This window comes from Gymnodraco acuticeps, unplaced genomic scaffold (assembly GCF_902827175.1).
Source record: "Gymnodraco acuticeps unplaced genomic scaffold, fGymAcu1.1, whole genome shotgun sequence".
Lineage (NCBI taxonomy): Eukaryota > Metazoa > Chordata > Actinopteri > Perciformes > Bathydraconidae > Gymnodraco > Gymnodraco acuticeps.
In genome coordinates this window covers 2,173,293-2,200,313 of record NW_022989890.1, presented here as the reverse complement: position 1 = coordinate 2,200,313, position 27,021 = coordinate 2,173,293, and the positions used below count along the sequence as shown (strand labels likewise).

The 27,021-nt window shown below is 43.3% G+C and overlaps 2 protein-coding genes across 3 annotated transcripts; both read right to left on the bottom strand.

Annotated features, from left to right (window-relative positions):
• Nucleotides 1–788: 788 nt before the first annotated feature.
• On the bottom strand, nucleotides 789–25,128 carry slc47a1 (solute carrier family 47 member 1). 2 transcript variants are annotated; one of them, XM_034201678.1, is made up of 18 exons: nucleotides 25,086–25,128; nucleotides 24,351–24,571; nucleotides 23,925–24,026; nucleotides 21,846–21,914; nucleotides 21,575–21,723; nucleotides 8,022–8,064; nucleotides 7,234–7,278; nucleotides 6,799–6,896; nucleotides 6,058–6,155; nucleotides 5,850–5,963; nucleotides 5,322–5,389; nucleotides 5,013–5,121; nucleotides 4,730–4,805; nucleotides 4,574–4,643; nucleotides 4,331–4,463; nucleotides 2,710–2,804; nucleotides 2,263–2,367; nucleotides 789–2,143 (listed from the first exon to the last, which is right to left on the bottom strand). In XM_034201678.1, exons 2-18 carry the CDS (start codon nucleotides 24,564–24,566, stop codon nucleotides 1,778–1,780), a joined length of 1,956 nt encoding a protein of 651 aa, XP_034057569.1. In that variant the 5' UTR covers nucleotides 24,567–24,571; nucleotides 25,086–25,128; the 3' UTR covers nucleotides 789–1,777. The 2 variants fall into 2 exon arrangements, with proteins under 2 accessions (XP_034057569.1, XP_034057578.1); XM_034201687.1 differs by lacking the exons at nucleotides 23,925–24,026; nucleotides 25,086–25,128 and having other exon boundaries at nucleotides 24,351–24,773.
• Nucleotides 15,764–18,339, bottom strand: LOC117536711. The gene is made up of 2 exons (XM_034201700.1): nucleotides 18,036–18,339; nucleotides 15,764–17,675 (listed from the first exon to the last, which is right to left on the bottom strand). The coding sequence occupies exons 1-2, from the start codon at nucleotides 18,271–18,273 to the stop codon at nucleotides 17,281–17,283; spliced, it is 633 nt and encodes a 210-aa protein (XP_034057591.1). The 5' UTR covers nucleotides 18,274–18,339; the 3' UTR covers nucleotides 15,764–17,280.
• Nucleotides 25,129–27,021: the final 1,893 nt, after the last annotated feature.

The following is a 27,021-nucleotide window of genomic DNA, read 5'->3' as shown; positions in this document are numbered from 1 at the left end:
AGCGACATACATACTCAGTACTGTGGGCAATCCCCACACGAGCAATTTGGGGTGAAGTGTCTCAGGGACACAACGACATGCTGACTGCAGTGGGGTTCGAACTTGCTATCCTCTGATTCGAAGATCAGCGCATTAATCCACTGCGCCACACGCCTCCCTATGAGCGAGATATTGTGCGTTCAGCCTCTTCTTAGATGTTTTTACATTTTCTAATTAGACTAAAAATCATGTGTTTAATTTGTTGTAGTTTTTCCCACAGTATAACAGGCTTTTTTTGATGGCATGTCTCGAATTGTTTTGCATGTAGCAGTGTATTTGCAATCGCCATCACTTGCCCTTACACAGTGTTAAGAGGGCGTTACAGATGCTGATAATAAACAATCTTTCACGTGCATCACATTGTTACCATTAGGTGAGATTCATTGTTTGCGTAACACCACATGTGGATGATTAAGAAAGTTTTGTGCAGTTCTGAAATTGACGTATTTTATTTTTACGAATGCTGCCTGAGGCCTGTTGTGTTCCTGGTATGAATGGACATTTTCTGTGATAAGACTATAACATATAGCCACTTTAGCAGCTTTTTACTGATGCATCTACTTTACTAGGACTAAGAGTAGCATTTACTGCCCACCATACGAGTCTCCTGGATGCTGTGACTTCAACAGCAGGGTTCAACATAATTTATATTTCTTCCTTACAACTACTTATTAAAAACCCTTGAAGATTAGTTCAGTCTGTAGTCTACAAGTCAGACTTCAATAAACGTCTTGGGGAAATAATACATATTGGCTTCCCTGTGTTAAGTTTTTATTGTTAAAGTATTATTTTTTGTATTGATTAGGGTTCAATCAAATGGCAGTCATACATAAACAGTAAAAAATAATTAGCTTATCATTTATCAATCACCTCTGTCATACAGGATTGGCAGTGATATAGGAAGACAATGCAATAATATACTCATGTTACATATTTACATTTAAACATGTACATTTTACAACAGATATTTACAGTCATCTTACACTTACAGTTAAAACACGACAAAATGATTTGAGGTCAGTGCAAAACATAAATCAAGGCAAGAATAACGGCCCGTCCACACAGCGGCGTGCGTTGAAGCTTCCAACGCTTCTGCCCATTCACTTTGAATGGGGTGACGTCACTTTTACCCGAACTGCATTTTGGGAAGCGACGTGGAGCGTTGCTGGCGTTGCTCGCTTCAAAAGTTGAGCAATGTTCAACTTTTGACGCCTCAACGGAGGCGTCAGCCAATCAAATCATATGCCAGTACAAGCTCTAGCCAATCAAACCGTGTGCTTGTGTGTCTGGGGCGGGAGATTCATGTGATTGGTTGTTGGTCGAGTGTCGGACACGCCCGCCGGCAAGCGTCAACGCACGCCGATGTGTGGACGGGCCGTAAGGGGAGGAAAATCAAAAGCTATCTGTGGAGGAACTCTCTAACCCACGGTGTCTCCTAGTGAGGGATTTATAATGTGTCTCGTGATCCCAGTTGAACATCTCAGGCTGGGCAAAAAAGATGATCTTTGTAGCAAGACCTTTGTTCATCCTGCCAGTCTCATTTAATATTTCTTCCAGCTTTCTTGGGCTCAGCAGTGCAGCACTGAGGCGTATTTTTTCCCCCTAACATGTCAGGCTGTAGTTTTACAAAAACCGGTCTACAAGCAGAACTATGGATGTTAGGCTTTTTTCCTGTAGGAGATCTAAATTGTCAGTTTATGAGAACTGAGCTAAGCCACTCGAGACATTCAAAGACAGCTCAGATGTCCTGGTGTAGTGGAGACAGTGGTGTAGGGGTGGAGTCATTATTCCAGTTCAAGGTGAAGTTGGCACTGTTCTTGGCGGAGAACTCAGGTACAGGGAAAGCAAAGTGGAAAGCCACACCTGTGGCCAAAATGAGAACTGAAATAACAAGGATGAGCCCTCTGCGCAGGATCAGCTCAGTGACAGAAAGCAGTGTTATAGTTTTGGTGTCTTTGGAAGTCTTTTCGCTCTGCTCAGCGCCCCGCTCGGCTCCTACTGCATTGATGTTGTTGTCCTCTGCCTCAGGAAACACTTTCAGCTCCTGATCCTTGGAGTTGACTGGACAGTAGCCATCTGATTTCAGGGCTTCGCCATCCAACTCCTTCGGAGCGCAAAGAAGTTGCTGTTAATCAATGTATGAGTAGCTAAAAGATTATAAACAGGGACACAGGAGGGAGAACATCCTGCTTTACTCCACACCACATACTGTAATGCACTCACTGTGATAGGGCAGTCAGAGATGTCCGGCACCATCGCTTCATTTAGCAGAGTACTGATAGGACGCTTTGGGCTCACCACCACTCTCCTTCCACCCCGCAGTTGAGCCTGAAAACGCATTAAAGTGAGTTTTATGAGGGAAAATATTTTATAGTAAAAGTATTGGCTTTATTTTGACTTTACTTTGTATTTACTTAATTCAGTAATTTGTACAATGTTTGAGTGTGTATTCAATGTTCTGCTTCAGCGTGTAGGTTGTTCCGTTTATTCTAATGAGTGAAGAGAGATAACTAAAAGCTATCCAAATGAAAAAAGGCAAATACTGAAACATGAAGAGTTTAAATGTTCCCAAAATTAGGAGCCAAAATATTTCCGTTAATTGGAAGTTTCAAATGATGCCCTCAATCTATTAAGCCATGCATGCTTTAATGAAAGATTCAAATATCTTACCTTGTGTGTGATTTTCTTCCAGTTGAGTTTAAAGATTAGAAAGAGGAAGAACCCCATCTCAAGTACAACACAGATAAAGATACCCAGCCACAAGCCTAACCAGAGGGACACAAAAAGGCACGATTAAAGAAGAATCTACAGTGTATTAATTTCACACATACAAAAAGAAAAACATATGACATTCATGACAAAAAGACTAAGAAACAGTCACGCCAACGGCTAATGGACAAATTGAAAATGTCCCCTGCCGATCCCCAAAGTTATTGCAATTCATCCTGACGGGGACATGAGTGTGTGAGAACTATATATTAACGGAATAAATTCAATAGTTGTCACGACTAGTCCCTAAAAACAACAACATGTCAATGATCATCAACATTCCGATCCCTACAGACGTTCAGTGCCTGGTTAAATTGATTAAAAGGGTTGCTGGAGGCTTTATCAGGTACACTAAACGTCAAAGAAATTGGATGTTACACGAGAGACACATTTAAAAAGAGTCTGGTCAAACTTATTTCCAAAGAGCTACACAATAAGGTAGCAAGTCTCTAGTAAGTTCTTCTTGGTTTGCCTGAAGAAATAAAGATAGAAGCAAGAAGAAATAACATTTAATAACAACTAAACCTTATCTGAGTCTTTTTTAGTAACATAATTACCAGCCTTCTCCCTCCACTCATAGTAATACACCCTTATTTGTTGGCTCAAGAAATACTAGTAATCTATTAATCCCAATTACAACTATAGAAACACTATGAGAAAGCAAGAAGATATACAACTCACAAGATCAGAGCTTTGACACACAATAGGTAGATGTGTGTTCCATTTATCAATACATGCACACTTTGAGTGGACTGATAGAAAGGAAATGTAAGGAGTGTGTGTTGCAACAGGACCCAGTGAGTTTGTGTGCAAGTATTTGAACCTTGACTGAAATGTAGACACGCTACTTCAATTCCAACTTCTGCTGCCATACTGAAGATGTGCTGCACATTGGACAATACAAGAAATGTATATGATTCAAGTCCAAACCCCAGTCTTTGATGGCATACAAGGAAATTGAGGTGTGAAACGTTCTAAACCTCACAAATAAAATAGCCTGGCTTAAATAGATTCTTTTTGAGATACCTGCCTGTTTACATCAACTGGGTACAAACCCTTTTTGTGGTGCCAGAAGGAGCTGTTAGTAATCTGGGGAAAAATCTTGTATAATGTCACTTGAATCAGTGTCTCGTTGGGGCTGAAGCCTACAAGTTAAAAACAATATATATATAAATATATATCTGGAGGTGTGGAGTTAGAAAGAAGTGAGAGGTCAGCCTGTTCACGCTAGTGGCTCAAGGCTATGTTAGCATAACATTAATCTGCACTGTCAGTGGTCTATTTGCGTTAAAGGTACTGTAGGCACCAGTTTTTGACAATGTGAGGAATAAAAAGAGATTATTTTTCTGATCTACCGCATGGATTTAGGTATTATTTTATAGTGAACTAAGTCATAGGGGTGCCATCCGGAGACATTGTTCCAAAAAAGGTTGGCGTAAAGTCACGGCAATAATACATATTTTTTTCATATTTTTGTATAGCTTGTTTGCCAAAACATAGAGGGTTGAAATAGGAACGTTACCTAATATCCTGAGCTTGGCAGCAAACATCAGAGCTATTCCCACTGGCAGACCAACGCAGTAGTAACACACCATGTTGGACAAGGCGGCAATTTTCTGCATCCCAGCTCCCACAAGAATCCCTGAGCAAACACACTGAAAACACACACCGATTGAAACAAAGAGAAACAAGTGATGTTCATTCAATGAAACAAGCTCTATGTACTCAATGCGAAATAAGACCTTTTTGTTGTGTGATAACTTACCAGAAGTGCATCAAAGAACTGTAAAAATATGTAGACTGTGAGGTTCTGTGAGACCATGTTCACAATGTTTCTGCGGAGAGTAGAAGAAGCAGATTATCAAAAACAGAGTTGCCTTTACGTGTGGCAGAAATGAACGTGTGTTCATCTGAAACTCACTCATCAGAGGTGAATATGTAGCCAACGACAGACTTGGAGCTAGCGATGACGACACCCTGGAGTAAAGCAAGCATTCCTATAGCAAAGACATTACAAAAATGGGAGAAAAGGTGCATGTTTCATGATTGTCAATACAACTAAAGTACAGTTTTTCTTTTGTCATCTATTAGTAGAAACGCATACACCTCCCAACCAATCAGCATCAAGCATTCTCTCTTGGCAGGTTTAGTTTGTATGAATTGGGTATGATTGTGTTTACAAGAATATGCTAATGTTTACATACCTGACAGAAACAGAGCTACTTTGCAGGTGACTAAGGCCCTGGTAGTGTTCCCGGCCCCCAGAGCATTCCCAACACGCACACAGGCAGCTGCATGGACGCCTAGAGGGAACTGCAAGGACCCAATGTTACTTTGTGGTATCAGTTATTAAGTCAGCTTTGAAATACGCTTATTCACTTTCTTTTCGAGCAGCATTCAGCTCGAGCACATCCTTCTGAATGTATGTCCTTTTTTGAATGGTATAGATATTCCTATCTAAAGTGAATTTCCCAAAATGCTGAATTATTTTTAAGAATGTGGTTTACAAATACCATATATGTTATGGCTCCTACTTCCACCAATACATGCTGGGCAGCAAGATCCACCTCTCCAAGTACACCTGATGAAAGAAGTCACATTCAGAAAATGAGTGGTTATTTGTATATGCTGCTCTTAATTATTAATTAACCACATACTGCTGGTGGTTAGGCTTCCCTCTTTAAACCAGAATTGATTTCGGGCAAATAAGGTGAATTTATGGAGACACGTTACAGTGAATGGGGGAGGTTGTCTGTTGTCTGTCCACAACAATTGTTTTTCAGAAAACAATTGTTGTTTCTTCACCTTGTGTACCTTGTTTTAAGTAATTTGGTTTATTTAAAATCAGTCTTTCCAGTCTAACATTTTTTAAATATTCTTATTCAGCAATTTAAAAAACCTATGTAAATGGAGAGCATATTTACATTTACTCTGATGGTATAAATATTTCTTTGTAGACATTTGTTATCTACATCTTCAGATACTTATGAAAGCTTCACTCAAATTGACTCAAGACATTTCTAAGAAAACACAGCACTTACCTGCAAGGATACCGCCGACATCCCAGATCCACCATTCAAAGCAGACCATGAAAAGACTGGGGACAGCCAGCCTCATGTAGGAGCCCCACTCCTGCAGACAGTCAGTGGACCAGCCTGCAGAGAGTTTCAAACACAAGGGTTATACTCAATGTGGCCTGTAGAGGACGACAGACGTATTTAGTCAAATCGTATTATGTAAATGACTTGCCTCCCCATGTTTGCTGATGGAGCTTCTTCCATCTGATGTATCCAAACAACAGAAGGCAGATTGCAATCTGAGAAATGCTGTTAGCAATTGCTGATCCACTGTAAACACACATGATAGAACATATTTTCAAACTGGATCGTTGTGTAGTGATGGTCTACACCTACTGTGACTCTATCCCTCTCTGGTGAAGGACTGAGAGGTCAAAAAAGGTCAGCAAACAGACAGACACACTTCATTTCTAAGGGTCATAGACTACGTTTTGAAAATGTGGAATCCGGAGGGGAGGGACAGACCTGACTTGACCCGACCACAGGGACTTGATCGGTTTAGTGGACTGCCTGTTGAACCAAATGTTTGTCCAGCTGGACCAGGATCAACTCCTGTCACAGCGCTCTCTTCTTTTCCTACACTGCCTCCCTCTCTCTAAAAATAAAGTACACAAATAATAAACATCAGTACTGCTGGCTTAGTTTTAACAAAAAACAAATCTTCTTAGATTTATTAAAGTGCATAATGAGCTCTCTGACCTCCTGTCCCTTATTCACAAAATCCTGGCTGTGCATCAGCCCACAGCCTTTTGCTGTTTGAACAGCAGTGATCAGCAGAGTTTCTCTGCTTTGTAAAGGTGTACAGTCACTTGTACCGTTTATCAGTCATGATACTTGAGGCCTGATACCATAGACTGTCATGCACAAAGTGTATTAACAATGCAAATGTTAGGAGAAAAAGTATGCCACTTACATGACACCCATGTCGAGGCTGAAGATTAAGACATAGTTGGCCCCCAAGTTGAAAATGTTTGCTACTGCTGCCGTGTACATCTGAGGCAGAATGATCCCCTGACAGAAAAACATGAATTCACAATCAGCTATCCATCTGTGTAGCTTATATTGAAAGAGCGTTATTAATGTAGATTCAATATAGACAAATACAGCACCCTGGTAACATGACAGGCAACAGCCATGCTAGCAGCTTGGTGAGGCTAAGCTGAAATGCTCTCAGTAAAATGTTTACCATGTTCTCGGTTTTAAACATGAAGTTATTATTTTTTTTGTACTACTTGAGTGTTACCATTTCCTGATTGGGGAAATATTAAGATAGTCCTTTTTTTTAGGCAGGGCACCCTTCTGAACTTCAGTGAACGAGAAGTGAACCTTTTTCCATTCATAAACGTACCTGGTTCTGCAGGTAGGCAACTTGCAGCATGTGCACAAACATGGCCTGTAGCAGGGAGACACAAAGGGGAATATTACAACTGGTAAACCTCTCAGATAACAGCCTGAATTCTCCACTTTGATGATACTTTTAGATGTCATAAGTTGCTTCGCTTCAACAACTTGACTATAAGTTTGGAAAATATATTGACTGTTAAGCTTGTCCAGAGACACCACCTGCTAATGTTTTATTTCACTTAATGCTGTTACTCCTGCCTTTAATTAATAACTTGAATACACCAGAGAGATTATGAACGGAACCCGATGGAGCATGATTCATTTTTTATGCACAGACAATGAAATGGCAAACACTGTTGGACATTTTATCAACACAGTTTCACCATTTGAATGCAATATGTTGTAGTTATTTAGCCACCTCACATCCCACAACGGTTGTCAGCTAAGGTACTTATTGAACTAACTGTTAACACTTGAGCCAAACGTAATAAGAGTACTAACAATAGTAAGGTTACAGTGTACATAAACATGCTGCATGGCTTGGAGACTAGACAGCACAGAGTACTATCTTTTGAGTCTTCACTATTTGAGGAATCATGGAGCCATGCTTGCTATTTTTTTGGTCGCACCTAAACTTGGTAGACATTTCTTGTTTGTTTTTTTAATACGTAGTCTATAGTGTGTCCTAATTCTGTAGCTCAAGTCACTGCAGTATATTCTATATAATAAAATGTACTAAATAAGGCTGTACAAAATGTTGGGCCTATCTTTTTGTTTTTTCATTGCACTCACTGGAACAGCTGGTAGATATGCCATCACGTAGATCTGGGCGATTCTGAAAAGGAGGCAAACAGAGTAATATTCATCTAAAGTAGTAGAGCATAAACTTTTGGCTCAAACATGTCCCAATTTGTACATGTCTTTATATGCAATATCAAAACGATGTGTTTGTTCACATTAAATTGCTTAAAGGTAGGGTAGGTAAGAATGGAGAAACCAGCTTGAGTGCGCTAGAATTTGAAAGTACAAAATCGAAAAAAATCTGCCCCTTCCTTCAGACTTCCTTACAGAGCCCATCCTCCAACACACACGAACGCGCACACGCACATTTTGACAGCGCCACGGCTTCCACAGTTGCATTTTTGTATGTATTTATTGTCAAAGCATTTAATGTAGTGATGGGAATTCCGGCTCTTCTTGGTGAGCCGGATCATTTGGCTCGGCTCACCAAGAAGAGCCGGCTCTTTCGGCTCCCAAACGGCTCTTCAGTTTACCACATATTATACCTTTTAATTCAATCAAATGTAGCCCTGTTTTGACTAATGATTTATATGTGTACACACATATATCACTTAAATTATTCAATACATCCTTTGTACTGAAGTATTCAAAAGTAAAAATGACATGTTTAATATAAATGATTTGCTGTGGCCAAATGTTTTCATTGCATTTACAGACCCGTGTAACTCTCTGATCAGGGTCGGCTCTAGAACAAATCGAATGGGGGGGCAATCATTTACCAAGGGGGGGCACACACTGCCGTCAACAACCAACACACAAACACCAACGCAACTTCAATTTCAAAAAACATGCTGTAAAGTCTGTTGTCTTTCACACACATTGCAGGGTGTAGTGCTATTGTATAGCGCACCTATGACTTGTGCATACATGCACGGTTGTGGCACGACCACCAAAACAGAAACATATAAGGACAGAGGGTGTCGTTTTCTCATACTGATATTCTGCATAAACTGTGCCGTTGTATTTGCTGTAAAGTGTCTTTACTGTAGGTTATTTATTATTATATGTACAGCACTTTGGCTCGACCAAAAATCGTTGAAAAATGTGCTATATAAATAAAACTTGATTTGATTTGATATGGACATAGGCCAACATATAAAAAGTGTGCAAATGTATTTAGTATCCTGTCCATGTGAACATGTTTTAGGTGGGGGTGGACCTAACCTCCTCTAGGAGGGTCTGGGGGCATGCTCCCCCAGGAAGATTATTTTTAAAATATTGAAGTTAAAAGCATCAATCTGGTGCACTTTGAGAGCAAAGTGAAGAGATCTATGGATAGTCTACATCTCTCAGCATCCATAGGAAACAGAACTGTACAGATTTACTTTTTCTTTATGGATATTTTACTAATCACTCCCCTTTAAACTGTATTCTTGTGTTACTGTCCTATAGTATTTCATACCCGTTTTTCATTTATTCTCTCTTTAATAACTATAATGATCATATAAACTTAAGGTATTCCTCGAAAATACTTACATAAATGGTGACCAAACCGTTTGAGACCCACTGAGATAAGATAACTTACACTAAAGTGAACTATCTAAACACTGAGAGAGTCCTTACCTCACTGAGCTGACGTTATAAGATCCTCTCAGTCTGACCGGAGAGGACTCTCCTCCACCTTGGTGTAGAAACAGCCCTTTATATCCGTTAGCATAGCTAGCTAACCAGATGCTAACAACAACATTCCACGTTACCGCTCGCGCACTCACAAAATGCGCTCGTGCCATACACACACAGAGCTTGAATGAAACACAGAGACCCATGTACTTGTACTGTACTGTATATCATATTATTTTTGATGGCTTTACTGTATAATCAGTGTAACAGATGAACAGATCGCCACTGGGCTTTCATCTAAACACTCAGCCACGTAATGATAACAAAAAAAAGGTCGGGGGTCATTGGTCAAGCAACACACCAATCAGAGAGCAGCAGTGAGCACACCTCAGGCTGTGTTTTATATTTGTATTCTTTATTTCTGATGTATTTCACACAAAAAACCTTTAGTGGAAACGTTTTCACTTATATGATTAGAAAAAGAACAAAACGGCAAAGTGGCAAGGCTTGCCCACCCTGCGTTGGGGGGGCACAGTGACTCATTTGGGGGGGCATGGCCCGCGAATGACCCCCCATGACGCCGACCCTGTCTCTGATACCACCCAATGAATGCACTGACTTGCTTCTCGAACCACGCTACACAAAACAGATAGCAACACCTATAAAAACTATTTTAAAAAAGGGGCTACTGTATCGACATTTTAAAATTAACCTATATTTAAAGAAAAGGCCCTGACAAAACAGCAGGGCTCTATTTCAGTAACTATTAGCTATAGAAAAAAAGACAGCAACAGCTGACATCAAATCTTTGCTGAGCCTAAGGATAATCATAAATAAATAACATAGTGAAAATAAATATATTGCAATGCTCAAAACAGCAGCATCCAACCGTCTCTAATCCTTGGATATTACATGTCACCTGCATGCATGCACGGAGCAGCTGTAGCGCGGAGATCATCATCATCATTCTGTCTTGTATTACTTAAAGTGGACCTATCATGCTATATTTGAACAATATATTGTAGGGCCATATCTATATAAAGTATATATATGATTCTGTGAGCTGCAGCTGACCACGCCCCCCTGCAGGAGAGGGCAGCGTGCTCTGAGATCAGCTGCTGGGCTGTCAGAAGAGGGGGAGACAAAGAGATCTCCCTCCTCCGTGTTTTATTCTTATTGAAGTAAGAAGAGAAGTAATGGGGCAGAAACCCTCCTTTTTACGCAGCGGTCCAGACATAGACATCAAACGGCGACACATATTCTGTTGCCAGTTACTTTGGCATTAGGGCAGGGATATCTAGATACTTTCCAAGGTTTGACATCATGAATTGTACTACTTTTAAAGCAAGCAACGATGTTTTCAAATCTGTAATCAAAAAGCTCCTCAAAAACACTCTCGAAGCAGTTCCTGCCGTTGCTACGTTAGTTCAAACAGTAACAACGGACTATTTTTCTTAGCGGATGCATGTCAATTTAAATACATACAACTCAATAAATCAATAAAATAATTTTCTAAATCCATAAAAGCATTTCAATTAATATTGGGAGTCATGTCGTTAATTTGTTGAGAATGTGGCCATGTAATAAGCGGGATAATGTGCACATTGCATAATGTGCCTTCATGCCGATCTAGATCCCTCCGCAAAAAAACAAAACCCGGCTCGTTCGCGGGCGCGAGCCGGCTCCTGTCGTTCACTTAAAAGAGCCGACCGACACATCACTAATTTAATGTATTCATTGCTATCGGGATGTTAAGAGCATTCCATGGAATATAACAAAAAGTGTTTCTGCAATGAATTACCCACCCCACTTTTAACTTCCTTAAAATAAAATTGATAAAAGGACAGGACTCGTACAGTACTGCAGTTCGGTGGGATGCCATATCCAAGTGTCTACAATTCACACATATACGCACTTTGACGCAGCAACCACTGTAAGTTATATTCTTGTTTAATTAGACTTCTCTGTTTCATTTATTCGACTCTGTATAAGTGTTATTGTAGCTTAAACGGCTAAATCGCTTTTGAGAGATTTTAAATCTCAGATCTGCTCAGGCGAAACCTGCTTCACAGGTCTCAGCTCTCAATCCTGCATTAATATAGGCAGGGCCAGTCTATTGATTACGTGAAGTACAACCGCGTGACTCAGTCATTTTTTACCTAACAAAAAGCATTTAAATACCGCATTTAAAATCTGATGAACTCAGTGTGCATCTGAACCCGGTGACGACATTACCTATTGACGCAGCAACCACTGTAAGTTATATTCTTGTTTAATTAGACTTCTCTGTTTCATTTATTCGACTCTGTATAATTGTTATTGTAGCTTAAACGGCTAAATCGCTTTCGAGAGATTTTAAATCTCAGATCTGCTCAGGCGAAACCTGCTTCACAGGTCTCAGCACTCAAGCCTGCATTAATATAGGCAGGGCCAGTCTATTGTCGCCCATCAGCTGTAGATAGTTAACTAATTAGAGGGGCGTGGCCCTACAGCTGTGAGAACTGAGCAATCAGGCGTCCATTTTAGGTAGCTCTTTCCTGGAGCGTCAGCATCAGCGTCAGACAGCCGAAGACATTGGAGTCCTACGGGAGTAAGACTGACAAAGACATTGGAGTCCTATGGGAGTCACGAGGGAGGCAAAGAGGAGGCAAATCCTACTCTGATTGAGCTGGTGTCTTATTTCTCTTTTCTTTAGTTTTCTAGCCCCTCATGCTATAATCATGTGTATTTTCTCCATTCCTGTTCATGTGTCTTCTCGCAATTATCATTGACCCCGTGTATCTCCTAATCGATATAACCGGCCTGCTCTCGTCTATCCCACGTGCTCCACTGAGATCCAACATCTAGTTTCTGGTGGCCTGTGGAATTGCCAATCAGCTGTTCCTAAGGCTGACTTCATCTCTGGCTACGCCTCCCTGCAGTCTCTGGATTTCCTTGCTCTCACTGAGACCTGGATTACTCCATCCAACACATCCACCCCAGCAGCTCTCTCCACTGCATATTCCTTCTCCCATACACCCAGACCCACTGGCAGAGGAGGTGGCACTGGTCTCCTGCTCTCTCCCAAATGGAGCTTTTCCCTCTTCAAACTACCTAATTTCACTCCTTCCACCTTTGAATTCCATGCCGTCACAGTAACCCATCCTATACAGTTAACCATTGTTGTTCTCTACCGTCCACCCGGCGCCTTGGGGGACTTCTTGGAGGAATTAGATAATCTCCTCTCACACATCCCTGAAACTGGCCCTCCCGCTGTACTTCTCGGAGACTTCAACCTCCAGACAGGGAAGATAGACGAACTAACATCTCTGTTAACCGCCTTTGCTTTCTCACTGTCTCCGTCCCCACCGACTCATAAAGCTAGCAATGTCCTTGATCTCATATTCTCAAGGAACTGCGCTACTTCTAACCTCTCTTTAAACCCGCTCCACACATCCGATCACTTCTTCATTTCATTCTCTCTACCCCTTTCCAAACATAACAAACTAATCTCTTCTCATCCTGCACTTGTCCGCCGTAACCTTCGCTCCCTCTCCCCCTCTACCTTTGCCTCGTCGGTGCTCTCAGCCCTCCCTTCCTCTGACTCGTTCCAACTCCTGCCTCCAAACTCTGCTGCAGAAACTCTCCTCTCTACTCTCTCATCCTCTCTGGACTCTCTCTGTCCTCTCACATCTCTGCAGGCTCGTCAGTCCCCTCCTGCTCCCTAGCTAAATGATGCACTGCGTGCTAATAGAACCGTCCTTAGGGCAGCAGAGCGGAAACGGTGGAAATCCAAACACCGTGACGACCTCCTAACCTATCAGGCTCTCCTCTCCTCTTTCTCTGCTTCGATCTCTCAGGCAAAAAGCACTTTCTTTCAAGATAAGATCCAATCTTCCTATTCCAATCCTAAAAAACTATTTTCCATCTTTTCCACCCTCTTGGACCCTCCAAAAGCCCCTCCCCCCTCCTCACTTCTGTCAAGCGACTTTGTTACCCACTTTGAAAAAAAGGTTGATGATATTCGCTCTTCTTTTTCTGACTCACCTATACTCACCGCTGGCTCACCAGACCCTCCTTCCACCAACACACTAACCTCCTTTTCCCCTCTCTCTCCAAGTGAGGTTCTTACCCTCATTACCTCTGCCCGCCCTACCACCTGTCCTCTGGACCCTATCCCTTCAAACCTCCTTCAGACTATCGCTCCTGATATTCTACCGTTTCTCACCCATTTCATCAACACTTCTCTAACTTCTGGTCACTTTCCAAACAGTCTCAAGGAGGCAAGAGTAAACCCTCTCCTAAAGAAACCCACTCTCAACCCGTCTGATGTTATAAACTACAGGCCTGTCTCTCTCCTCCCGTTCCTGTCTAAATCACTTGAACGCGCTGTCTTTAAACAACTCTCCTGTTATGTCAATCAGAACAACCTTCTGGATCCGCACCAGTCTGGTTTCAAGGCAGGTCACTCCACAGAAACTGCTCTCATTGCTGTCACGGAGGAACTGCACACTGCCAAAACTGCATCCCTCTCCTCTGTCATCATCCTGTTGGACCTGTCTGCTGCATTTGACATGGTGAATCATCAGATCCTGCTTCGCACTCTCCAAAAACATGGAGTTTCAGGCTCTGCTCTTTCCCTCCTCACCTCATACCTCAAAGGCCGTACCTACAGGGTGACTTGGAGAGGGTCTGAGTCCGACCCTTGTCAATTAACTACAGGGGTCCCTCAGGGCTCTGTTCTTGGTCCCCTCCTCTTCTCCCTGTACACAAACTTGCTCGGATCAGTCATTAGCCCGCATGGTTTTTCTTACCACTGCTACGCTGACGACACCCAATTAATTCTGTCCTTTCCCCGCTCAGAGACCCAGGTCGTTGCACGCATCTCTGCTTGTCTAGCTGACATCTCTCAGTGGATGTCTGCTCACCACCTCAAGCTCAACCTTGACAAGACTGAGCTGCTCTACCTCCCGGGAAAAGATTGTCCCACTCTTGACCTAACAATCAACATCGGCACCTCAGTTGTTTCCCCGACTCAGACTGCAAGGAATCTGGGTGTGACCCTAGATAACAACCTGTCCTTCACTGCAAACATCGCTGCTACAACCCGTTGCTGCAGATACACGCTTTACAACATCAGGAAGATACGTCCCCAGCTGACACAGAAAGCGACTCAGGTTCTGGTCCAGGCTCTCGTCATCTCACGCCTAGACTACTGCAACTCCCTCCTGGCTAGTCTACCTGCATGTGCCATCCGACCTCTGCAGCTCATCCAGAATGCAGCGGCTCGTCTGGTCTTCAACCTTCCTAAATTTTCCCACACCACTCCGCTCCTCCGCTCCCTTCACTGACTTCCGGTAACTGCTAGAATCCACTTCAAGACACTGGTACTTGCTTACCATGCTGCGAATGGATCTGGCCCTTCCTACATCCAGGACATGGTTAAACCGTACACCCCAGCGCGTGCACTACGCTCTGCATCAGCCAAACGACTCGCTGCGCCCTCGCTGCGAGGGGGACCCAAGTTCCCATCGGCGAAAACACGTGGATTTGCTGTCCTGGCTCCAAGATGGTGGAATGAGCTCCCCATTGACATCAGGACGGCAGATAGCTTGCACATCTTCCGGCGCAAACTGAAAACTCATCTCTTTCGACTCCACTTCGAGCGTTAGAACTATTAACGAAGCACTTTTATACTAATAAAGGACTGGCTTACCTAAAGCCAGTTGAGTAGCACTTGAAATGTTTGGCTCTATGAAACCTGATGTACTTATATGATTCTGTTTTCTTCAAGGTTGTGTCTTCCTGGTCGAATGTACTTATTGTAAGTCGCTTTGGACAAAAGCGTCAGCTAAATGCAATGTAATGTAATATACAACACCTAAAAGCATGTACATAAACTGAATTAATTTAAGCACTCCTGTACACACTAACCTGGAATAAAACAAACAATTAGGGCCGGGACTTTAACGCGTTAATTAAGATTAATTAATTACACAAAAATTAACGCGTTAAAAAAATTAACGCATTTTAATCGCACTTATTTTTGCACCGCGGAACGTTTCTCACTGGATGAGTTTCAGGCGTACCGATTATACTGGAGCACCAACTAACGTTCATGACTTCAGACAACAACAAACCACAGTGAACAACAGTGGGAAATGTTGTTTTAAAAAACGGACGGATGGAAGCTGTTTCAGTCTGCAGCTTTATTCCGTAACTCACAACTCCATCACATGTATATTCTCGCGCTTGCGAAAAAAAAAGAAAAAAGAAAAAAAAATGCAATGTAATATAGTACATCACAGTGTAAGCCTGTGTCAGCATGCAGTTTACTAAAGCGCCAACAGGCGTCACTATATAGCAGGCATTAACAGATGCCCATATCTGTAACATCTCCTTTCCTTTAGCTGTAAACAACATCAGCATGTCACTTTAAAGTGCAGGTAAGAGCTACATTGTGTAAAGCTAACACTTTAACATTGTCAACCTCCAATACATGAAAACAATTACAATACTGATTAACCATGCAAGTACCGATACAAAACTATAATAATATCCAACAATTCTTTTTTTCTTTTTCTTTTTTCTTAACAGTCCAACAGACTTAGTGACAATGTTCCCAGTTGTATCACAGGTTCAGTCTCTGCGGCGGCCGACCACACCGCGAGTATACAGCTTGGCTCTCTGTACTCACTGGCTTCCCTGGTGTCAAACCCCGCCCTTGCGCCGGGACCCCTGGAGAGTGAGGAGGCTCCCCCAAACCTGTGTCATCCTGGACCGGGTCGGTTCGAGCTCCACCTGCAGCCCTCTCTGCGTTGACATGGCCCCGGTCCGTGTGGCTGCTCTGCTCCGGCCCTACCAGCTGTCGCATCCGGGCTGAGCGCTCCGCAACCCGCAGATCCACCCGGTTTCTCCTGTAGAGCGTGCCGTCCACCTCCACTACGAATGAGCGAGGAGCGACTTTCTGGAGGCATTGACCCAGTTGCCAACGGCCTGTGCGATCTCCTGGAAGAGGCCTCATCCTTATGTGTTCCCCAACATTCAGTTCTGGTAAGTCCCTTGCCGATATGTCGTAGGCGGATTTTGCAAGCCGCCGTTTCAACCGCAGCTTCTCCGTCACTCCCGTCACTAACCACGGTTGCAGCAAGCTGTCCGCAACCGGCAGCGAAGTCTTCAGCCTTCGTGACATTAAGCGTTGGGCTGGACTGCTGTCCAACCCCTCTGTGGGCGTGTTGCGCCAATGGAGAATGGCCTGCCATTTATCCGTGCCATCCAACTTTGCCCGCTTGCAGAGTGATTTCACTATCTTGACAGCTGACTCAGCTTTGCCGTTTGATTTTGAATATCTGGGTGAGGATGTGACATGGTTAAATCCCCACTTTGCAGCAAACTTCCTGAACTGTTCACAGGCAAACTGTGGGCCATTATCTGTGAGCACTTTGTCTGGCTGTCCGTAGCGTGCAAATTGAGATTTACAGCGTGTGATGAGTGTCAGCTGATAGATCCGGCAGAAGATCAATCTCCCAGAAGTCTGAATAGTGGTCCACTAGGACGATGAAATCTTGGCCAGCGTAAGAGAAGATATCCATACTCACTGTTTGCCATGGACGTGTTGGGATATCATGCGACATCAATGATTCCTTCTGCTGGGCTCGTGCATATTCATTGCATGCAGAGCAGTTCGACACATAGTCTTTTATCTCTGTTCTCATGTTTGGCCAGAACAGCGTATCCCTGGCGCGCCTGTAACATGCCTCCCCCCGATGTGGCTGGTGTGTATGCGTCTTAACAACTCTGCCCTCAAGGCCTTAGGGATAACAACGCACTGCCCTCTGTATAGCACACTGTTTTGCACGTTGAGCTCATCCCTGAAGGGCCAGTATTCTCGCACCAAGAGGGGGGTGTCCTCTTTGAAATCAGGCCATCCCCTGAGGATTACTGATGTCAAAGCTTGTAATACATCGTCCATCTCTGTGTGCTGGGCAATTTGGCGAAACCTGAAGTCAGTAACATCCAGATGCTGTGCCTGATCCAGCTCTGAGTCCTCCACCTGAAAGCTGTCCATGGAACACACCGCCTGTCGTACATAGGGGGTGTCGGAACCACGATACAGTGGAGTGGCCCTGCTTAGAGTGTCACTGACATACATCTCCGTGCCTGGTTTGTAAACAACATCCAGATTGTACCCCTGGAGCTGCAGTAACATGCCCTGAAGGCCTTTAGGCGCACTCATGAGGGGCTTCTTAAAGATGGTGATCAGTGGTTTGTGGTCTGTTTCTGCAGTGATTGTGTCCCTGCCGTATAGGTACTGGTGAAATCTCTGGCATGCAAAAACTATGCTTAAACACTCTTTCTCTATTTGAGCGTAGTTTTGCTCAGTCCGTGTCAGTGCGCGTGAGGCAAAGGCTACGGGCTGCCCCTTTTGCAGCAAGCAGCACCCCAGTCCATTCATGCTGGCATCACTCTGGATCGTTACAGGCTTTGTGACGTCATAATATTTGAGAACCGGCGTGTTGGTGACCATCCGCTTTATCTCGCGTATTGCATCATCGTGTTTTGGCAGCCAGTGCCATGCTGTGTCCTTATCCAGGAGTCTGCGAAGAGGCTCACAGATCTCCGATAGCCCTGGCAGGAACTTAGCCAGATATGTCACAAACCCGATCATGCGTTGCACTGCCTTAGCATCCGTGGGCGTCGGCATGTCCAACACTGCTTGAGTTTTCTCTGGGTCGATTTTCAGTCCTTCTGTAGACAGTACATGGCCGTGGAAAGTACAGCTTTGAGCTTGAACTGCAGCTTGCGTTCACTCAATCTGAGCTTCACAGCCCTGCACCGTTGCATGAGAGCTCTTAAGTTGGTGTTGTGGTCCTCTTCAGCCTCTGCGTCCGTATCGCCACACCCGACCACCAGGATGTCATCCGCAATAGGCTTGATGCCAGCCAGGCCTGATAGCAGCTCATGTTGCTTGCGCTGATAGATCTCTGGCGCCACTGAGACTCCAAACAGGAGTTTGAGCCATCTCATCCGACCCCATGGGGTCCAGAATGTCGTCAAGCGGCTGCTTTCCTCATCAAGCTTGCACTGGAGAAAGGCGTCACGAGCATCAACCAGTGTGAAGACACGAGCCTTGGGCAGTTTGTACAAGACGTCTTCTAGCGTTGGCATGTGGTAATGGGACCTGAGAAGTGCCTGATTGAGAGGCTTTGGGTCAATGCAGATTCTTATCTTGTCTGGTTTAGCTACTGTCACCATGTTGCTTATCCACGCTGTTGGCTCTGTCACTGGCGTAAGGTTGCCTGCTTTCACATGTTTGTCCAGCTCTTCCTTAACCCGGGCTTTTAGCGCTACAGGGACATTTCGTGGTGAGCACTGGACTGGTGTCACTTCAGGGTTCAGATCGAAATGAATATTACCTGGGACTGACTCGATCGGGTCATGGAAAACATCATGAAAGTCTTTCAGTAGCATTTCTTTTGTGAGTGGCATAGACTGGCTTGCATCAATAGTGTTCACCTCCGCTGGCAGTAGTTCTCTTGGAATAGTGAATTTCACAAGGCCCAGATCAGTGCATGCAGCACCACCGAGCAGGGGCTTTTGTTTGGTGTTCACTATCTCAAACACAAGTCTGTGTATTTTCCCCCTGACCACACAGTCAGTGTGAAATTTCCCCAGGGATGGCTTGTATGTATCAGAGTACAGCTTTAGCCTTGTTCTGGTCGGCTGTAAGGCTGTCTTTGGTGACAGTTTCTCTTTAAACTGGTGGCCCATAACATTACAAGTGGCCCCTGTATCTAGCTGGCATAGCTGTCTTTTCTTATTCAGGTGGAGGTGTACAAACCATTTGCGTCCAGGTGCTTTCACATTCCCCACATATTCAGTGACATTGTATAGGTTTTCACTTGTATCCGAGTCCCCTTCAGTTTGCTGTACATCCTCAACAACATTAACTTTTCTTGTTTTCTCTGCTCTGCTGCTGGCCTGACATACTTTTGCAAAGTGATTTGAAACGCCACATGCTCGGCAGGTCTTACCATAGGCTGGGCACTGCTCTCTGCCCCGTTTGTGTCCATTTCCACAGTATTTGCAGGTCCACTGCTGCTCTCTCTCAGCCGCTGTGTTTCTTTCAGCTGTTTTCCACTGTATTTTGCGTCGTCCGCCTTGCCTGTCCACCATAGAATTAATACTGTCCACCTGTGCCTGCGGGCTCTCAATAAGCCTCATGCGTGACTCCGTCAATTCTGCAAGGCGGCAAATCTCCACAGCTGTTGGCAGCGTTAGGTCCCGTTCACGCAGCAGTCTCCGTCTGGTGCTCTCGCTGGCAATACCGAGTACCAGCCTGTCCCTAATCAGTTCATCTTTTAGGTCACGGTACTCACATGATGGTGCTTTTTCCCTCAGCTTTGTTATAAAGCTATCGATCGGCTCGTCCGGTCCTTGTTTGCAGCATCCAAACGTGTATCTCTCATAAATCACATTTTTTGCCGGCTTGAAATAATCCCCCAACTCATCCAAGATTGTTTTGGGGTCTTTCTTTTGTTCCTCGGTCAGCGTGACGTTGTGCATATATATATATATATATATATATGCCGGCACTCGTTCCCCATAAACCGTCTCAGCGTGGCTGCCTGCACCGCATTCGTTTTTTCGGTCAGACATAGCGAGCATAAAGTCCTCAAATTCTGCTCTAAAAACCTCCCAGTTTTTGGCTATATCACCAGACATATGCATGCCCTCGGGTGCCGGAATACTGTTTGTCGTCATGACGTGAGTTTTCTTGAGCTTTTAGTCCAAGAAGACCACTTCTGACACCATGTTTCAGTCTGCAGCTTTATTCCGTAACTCACAACTCCATCACATGTATATTCCCGCGCTTGCGGATATAGTACATCACAGTGTAAGCCTGTGTCAGCATGCAGTTTACTAAAGCGCCAACAGGCGTCACTATATAGCAGGCATTAACAGATGCCCATATCTGTAACAGAAGCGTCGATAAGAGCACGGTGTGCAAATTATGCAAAAAGGAATTCGCATATCAACGCAGCACATCAAGCCTCAAGTATCACCTCAATGCAAAACATATAGCAGCTAGCGTGGAAGCTAGCGTGGACGTTAGCCTCTTTTATCGCGTTCACACCAAAAAGAGCCGGTACTAAAATTAGTTCATGAGAACCTTTTTACCCCCACGAAAGTAAGTCCCTGCTAGAGAGCTGCTAGAGAGCAGGGACTTTCGTGCGGCTGTCTTGTGAGAAAAGAGCTATATGTCTGATTGGCTGGGCGGATTGCAAACCACGCCCCGTAAAACTCCCAAAAAGTTTTGTGAAGCCGCCATTTTATTATCCTCGCATTAGCATTATTAGCATTAGCCCAGCGCAGAAACGCAGAGAGACTAATTTATGGCAACACAAAATAAAACATGGGAGATGAGGAGGTGTCGGTGTTCTGGTGATTTACTCGGAAGGCTTCAGTAGAAGCTGCTGGGACTCCCAGCAGCTTCTACTGAAGCCAGTCCCCAACTCCGGGGACTTCCGGCCGGGGACTTTGGGCGGCAGTATACGCCGTGAAGTGGTTTGCGGCCTGCCAGTAAACCCAAAGCAGAAGAAGAACAAGTGACGTCAGCGGCTTCATTTGCCTAATCCACCCCCAGGTTCAAAGAGTTCTCATGAACCTTTGTGGGAAAAGTACTGCGGTGTGAATGCGCCTAATGGTATACTAAAATCCATGTGAAAAAAATTGCTTCTCACTGTTCTCAGGTCAAATATTTATATGTGATTAAAAATGCGATTAATTTCGATTAATTAATTACAAAGCCTCTAATTAATTAGATTAATTTTTGTAATTGAGTCCCGGCCCTACAAACAATATAATATGGATGTCAGTAACACTGAAGATAACAGTAAGAACCATGGCACTAAAGATAAGGATATGCGTCTTGCAGCATCCCTATTTTGTTCACTCTGACACATCAAACTTGTATCATTAACTTTCATAAACTGTGAATTTACTTTGCCACCTGTTCCTCTTGGTGCAAGATGATCAGCAAGTTGTGAGAGTTGATGAGAAGAGCCCAGCAGGGCAGAGTGAACAGCAGCAGGATCAATGTACTCCTCTGGAGAATTACTCCCACACCCTTCAAGTTTTTACTGCCGTATGTCTGCAAAGACAGAGGAAAACAAATTTAAAAAATGAGTCTGATTGCATGGGTTTATAATATTGACTTTCTGTTGATAACACATCATAAAACAATAAAACAATTAGATAATGTGGTTTGCTCACCTGAGAAATGAGTGTGTCACTCGCAAGGGCGAGGCCATAGCCTGTTGCAGTCGTAGTGATGTTAATGGTCTGAGAGGAGGACAATCAAGAACAAGTGAATCAGAAGGGAAAAAAACGGTATATAAGACAGAAAATGATACAAAATCCAGGTGGAAAAACAGTTTTTTGAACATGAGCATGTGGTCTTCTTGCAGAAGAACTCCATAGATAATAGATCATCTATGTGTGGAAACCCTGCAACCCTGAGATTATATGAAATCTGAACAGATTTAATATTTTAAGTATTCAATAACTGATTCCAGTGAGGGGAAAGGGGAAAGGGTTCATAAACCCAGTCAAACTGAGAATCAACCCCCAGTCTGCAGCTTGCTGCAAGCCGAAGCCAATTTGAGTGCATTGCTTTTGTTTGCTGTTGGCCTAATTCAGTGTCAACTGATGCTAACCCCAACACACAACACACAACACTCTCACAACACAAATGTATCCTATTTGCCCAATGCCAAATGGCAGACAGCCAATATTGATGTTGGGTGAAGGAGCTCAATATCTAGCAAGCAAAAGAGAAACAGATATTTTCGCAGGCCAGGATGTCCAAAACTAACTGAGCTGATCGATCATGTGGGATTTTTTTTGTGTGTGTCTTTTTGGTCTAAATGTTCTTCCTGTTCTTTGTCTGCAGGATGTGTAAGTTAGCGACTGTTTGCAAACAATTTAGAAAGGACTTTAAAAGCTTGAGTATAGGGCTTGCATTAACGTGCACACCTCCCTACCACTACTGGGTGGAGGGGCATGGAAGCTCCCACGACTTTGTAAAAGTCTGAAAATGGGATGAATACGGAGTTGTGTCAGAGGAAGCAGAAATTATCCCATTCACCAAACAGTGAGTCAGTTGATCGCGGCTGTTGAATGGTTTCTTCTCAATGTGTCACTGAAAGGTTTAATGAGTTCAAACAATTTGTGAATCATCTGCTGTTGGCCTCATTAAGAATAACTAGATCTCAACTGACTACCAGTGAAGGATTTGAGAAACTGATGTGTTAGGCTGGTGTTTTGTTCGTTGACGGCTGTTTCTGCCAGATGGAGCAACCAATGTGAGTCAGGATAAGAATGTTATCTTCCTGCAGAGCTATGCAGCTACCTTTTGCTATTCATACAAATTGTGACAAATACAACGGTTACAAGCGTTGGTGAGAACGACACAGCTGTGCAGTTGATTGCACAACAGCTCTTTTACATGTTAAGTGTCTTTCAGGCATTCAGTATTGCCAAGTCTCTGCCACTTGGTCTATAAAGCTACGCATGAGCTACAAACGAGTATCATGACACCAAACAGATATAATACTAAAGATGTTCTAATTGGGAGTATGAACGTTTTCAGTGGACGCAGTAGACTTGTAGTAGTTATACTACTCTAGTTGCATCATTTATAATCAGAGTAGTGTACAAAGGGTTTAAAAGGGTAAAGGTCAAACTCAGGCAGTCATAGCATTTACCTCCTTGATTGCCAGATGCCTAATTCTCCTGTCCTGGAAGGATCAAGCACCTCCCAATTTTACTAGATGGATAAGAGACACTATGCACTTCCTTAAACTTGAGAAAATCCGGTACACTCTAAAAGGCTCTGTGCAGAAGTTTACAAAGATTTGGACCCCCTTCCTAAATTATTACGATAGTTTACAGATCCCCCAAAACCAGGATGACTTGAGCAATAGTTTGTGGCAGCAGCAGGACCCCCTCCCTTTCTTCTTCTTTTATTTTATTTTATTTATTTATTTATTTTATTAATTAATAAAAATAAAAAAAAGTATTGGTTATTTTACTTATCTTGTACAATAGTGGTTCCCACTGATGTGCTTTGTTATCCTTGTACATTGTATTATATTGTATGTACTGGCATTTTTTCATATATCCTTGGTTGGACAAAACCTCAATGAACAATCATCCTTGTGAAGATCTGGAAGGGGACCGGTGGGGAGGGTCGGGTGTGCGGGATTGGGTGGGATGCAATGCTATTGAATGTATATTTCTTCTAATTTTGAAATCTCAATAAAAACTGTTAAACAAAAAAAAAAAGGGTACCGCTGAGGCCAGTGCGTATCCTGCCAGTTCTGCATTGCCAATGTGACCACAGAATATGGTGTTAACAAACGGCAGGAAGAAGTTCAGAATCCGAGACAGCAGCTGCAGAAACAATCAGAAAGATTTGACTCATTTCAGACCATCAATGACTGAAAACTGAGGCAGTACAATATGCTCTAATAGTAACTGGACTGCTTATGCGTGCTCAGCTTTGGGAAATCAAAAAGCATAGACAGGTTTAAGCATCATTATATATCATTGCATGCTGTGTACATATTACATAACTGCATATTCACTGTTATGCAACATTCACCAGTAACTCTGCACACAGTGAATATAAGAACTAAGTGTATAACAGTGGTGGCACTTTATGAATAACATACCAATCCCCCCCAACAAACAACACTTCAACTTTCCCCTACTCACCAGTGGGCCCGTGAGCCGTAACACTTGGTAGAGTTCTTCTCTGTAGACCAGTGGTACCCAGCGTCTCACGCATGCACACCGAAACAGTTTGGAGCTGACTGCTGCCTCGTCTTCCTCGTCTTCCTCGGCACCTGAGCTCCTGCCAACAGAAACCCCAGCAACGGGCCCTGCACCCGGCGGAGGGTCTGCAGGATCCGGGGAGCCCAGCTTCTCCATTCAAACTCAGGAAAAGAAGAGAGAAGGGAGAGAGGAGGGAGTAAAGCCAAGGGAAAGGGAGGGAGTGGGGAAGACGAGAGAGCAAGGAGAGGGGCAGTCGGTCTATCTGGGTTCAGGAATACAACACATGCACTTGTTATTGTTGCATAATGTGGTTTGGAGGAGGAGTGAGGAGAAAATAATGATTAAAAAAAGGGGAGAGTGTCATAGTCTGCTCCATCATTCACCAGTAGTTTTCTATTCACCTGTCTCACCTGTTTTCCACATCCACTCGTTAGCTCACTCTCTTTCTCTTCTGCACCCATTAGCTTCTGCCAGTATTTAAATCCGCACCTTACACACACTCTTTGCCAGATTGTACTTCTCATGCTTGTCTTTCCCGCGTTTGAAACTAGATTGCCTACCCGGTTCCGACCCTGCCTGTCCTCGATCTGCCTGCTCTGCCTGTTCCCTGATCCTGCCTGTATCTACGCTGACCGCCTCGCTTACTCCCTGACTCTCTGCCTGTCCCTGACTCACCTTCTGCCCGCTGTCCTCCGGTGCGTTAAACTGCTCGGTTGGTATTCCTCAGATCCAGTGGAATCTCCAATAAAGTTTATTACCAATTCTCCTTGGTTTCTCGAGTGCTGCATTTGGGTTCTCCTTAAGATTGTGACAGAGAGAAAGAAAACAGGGAGTGGAAAAGATCAAAAGTCTTTATTTGTGGATACAATGGTCAACGCAGGGCCGATCAATGTTTCTTGTGACTTGTAAGGGAGTTAGTGAAGCTGGACCTGGTGGTCTTATTTGGTTTAGGAGTAATCTGATGAGGAATGCCTGTATGCATATTTTAGACAAAGAGGCATGATGGCATAATCTCTGCAGGCTTCGGTGAATTATTTACCTGCCAGCCGTGCTGTTCATGTTTGTGTGTGCGCACATTAACAACTGATCTTATCTGCCTCTGATCGAACTTTGACCACTGACTTTGGCCTCTGTATGTTCTTGTCACCCAGCCAAATGTAGGAACATCAATTTTCTCCTAACAGAGCCCTGCAACCTAAACATTTACTCACCAGCATCTACAGGTATCCTCAACGTAATTTTAAGAAGTAACTGTAACTGAGTAACAGTATGGATTTACTCAATGGTATTCATCTTTAGTTTCTCAAGACTATTTCAGGAATTGCACATAAATCTGCTTACACATTACAGCTGAGGAGGGCACAGGTGAAAAAGTGTGTGTGGTGAGAAAGGAGAGATCCCTGCATGGGTCTATCTTCTATAAAGTAGGTGCAACTTATGGTGCAACTACACGGAAAGCGCTCACTCTTCCATAACTATCAATGTGGCAATTGTTGTTAACCTTTAACTCACATAAGAATTGTTGCGCTGTCATAGACTATATATCATGTTCCAATTATAAAAAGTCCAACGGTTAATGTTTTAAATTCCCTTTAACAAATACACGGGCAAATAAATATAGGCCTACAACTAGCCCTTTTTAACTCTGTCAAAATCACATAAGGGATTTTTCGATTCCAAAAAGCCGTGTGACTGAAAAAAGTGGGTTAGACACATGCCTACCGTTTTAAGAAGCTTAAAATGTTTTTCTCAGGGATAAGACAGAGGAAATAACGATATCTAAGTGCCAGTATTTGTCATGCAGTTTCAAAGTGGTTGTCAAAAGACTTGCAGTGGGTCATTCAAATCTACTTAATCAAACTCAGATGTAGTGTAACAGTCTAGAAGGAGCAACCTTGTGCAAGACGTGACTACAAAAAGTACCTGGTTAATGCCTCTCTCTAGTGGGTAAGTGAGGGAGGGCTGTTGGAAACATGCACACACCTGAATAAAGTAAATACAAGTATACAATAGTCCTGGTAATATGGCCTGATAATACTGCACATGTCAGATAATGTAGTGATGCATTAGCAAGTGATATTTAGTATGTTTTCAAGCTAGTGGTGTGTTTTAACTCTGTTTTCTAGCTATAGTTTAGTTTCATAACAATTATAAATGTTTTGGACATATTAATATGATAAACCCTCAGCAGTCATATAGGTCAGTGGTTAGAGCTGGTTGCCAATGTGCGATGTCTGCTGCCAGGTACACAGGTTTGAATCCTGACCCCGACAAAGTGATAAGTGATGTCATCCCCTAACCCAAATAAATGTATCCTTACCTGAAAACAAAAATGCATCCATGTTGCATCTTTGCACACTGGCACAGAGCATACAAACGAAATACCGAAGAACACAGAGGACCTATTTTATCAGTGTAATATGTTAAGGTCAAGATCATATAGGTACTATGGTCAAGGTACTTCTACTTTTACTAAAGAAATGTATTGGTTCAACTTGCTGTTGGGTAGTTAAACCTATCGTGTTTCAAAAGATCGTTTTGTAAACTCCTAATATGCAAAGGAACAGCTAAGTGCAGTGGAAAGTATTTTGAGTAGTACCTGAACATTGTA

What these genes read in the sequence shown, in the direction of transcription:
- LOC117536711 (XM_034201700.1), bottom strand. Translation starts at nt 18,273, where the DNA reads ATGCCGACGCCCACGGATGCTAAGGCAGTGCAACGCATGATCGGGTTT. An exon ending in AAAGCCTGTAACGATCCAGA is followed by an intron (nt 17,676 to 18,035) that starts GTGATGCCAGCA and finishes CACTGTATCGTG; the next exon opens with GTTCCGACACCCCCTATGTA.
- slc47a1 (XM_034201678.1), bottom strand. Translation starts at nt 24,566, where the DNA reads ATGGAGAAGCTGGGCTCCCCGGATCCTGCAGACCCTCCGCCGGGTGCA. An exon ending in GATACGCACTGGCCTCAGCG is followed by an intron (nt 21,915 to 23,924) that starts GTACCCTTTTTT and finishes TCCTCCTCTCAG; the next exon opens with ACCATTAACATCACTACGAC. An exon ending in CATATCTACCAGCTGTTCCA is followed by an intron (nt 7,279 to 8,021) that starts GTGAGTGCAATG and finishes TCCCTGCTACAG; the next exon opens with GCCATGTTTGTGCACATGCT.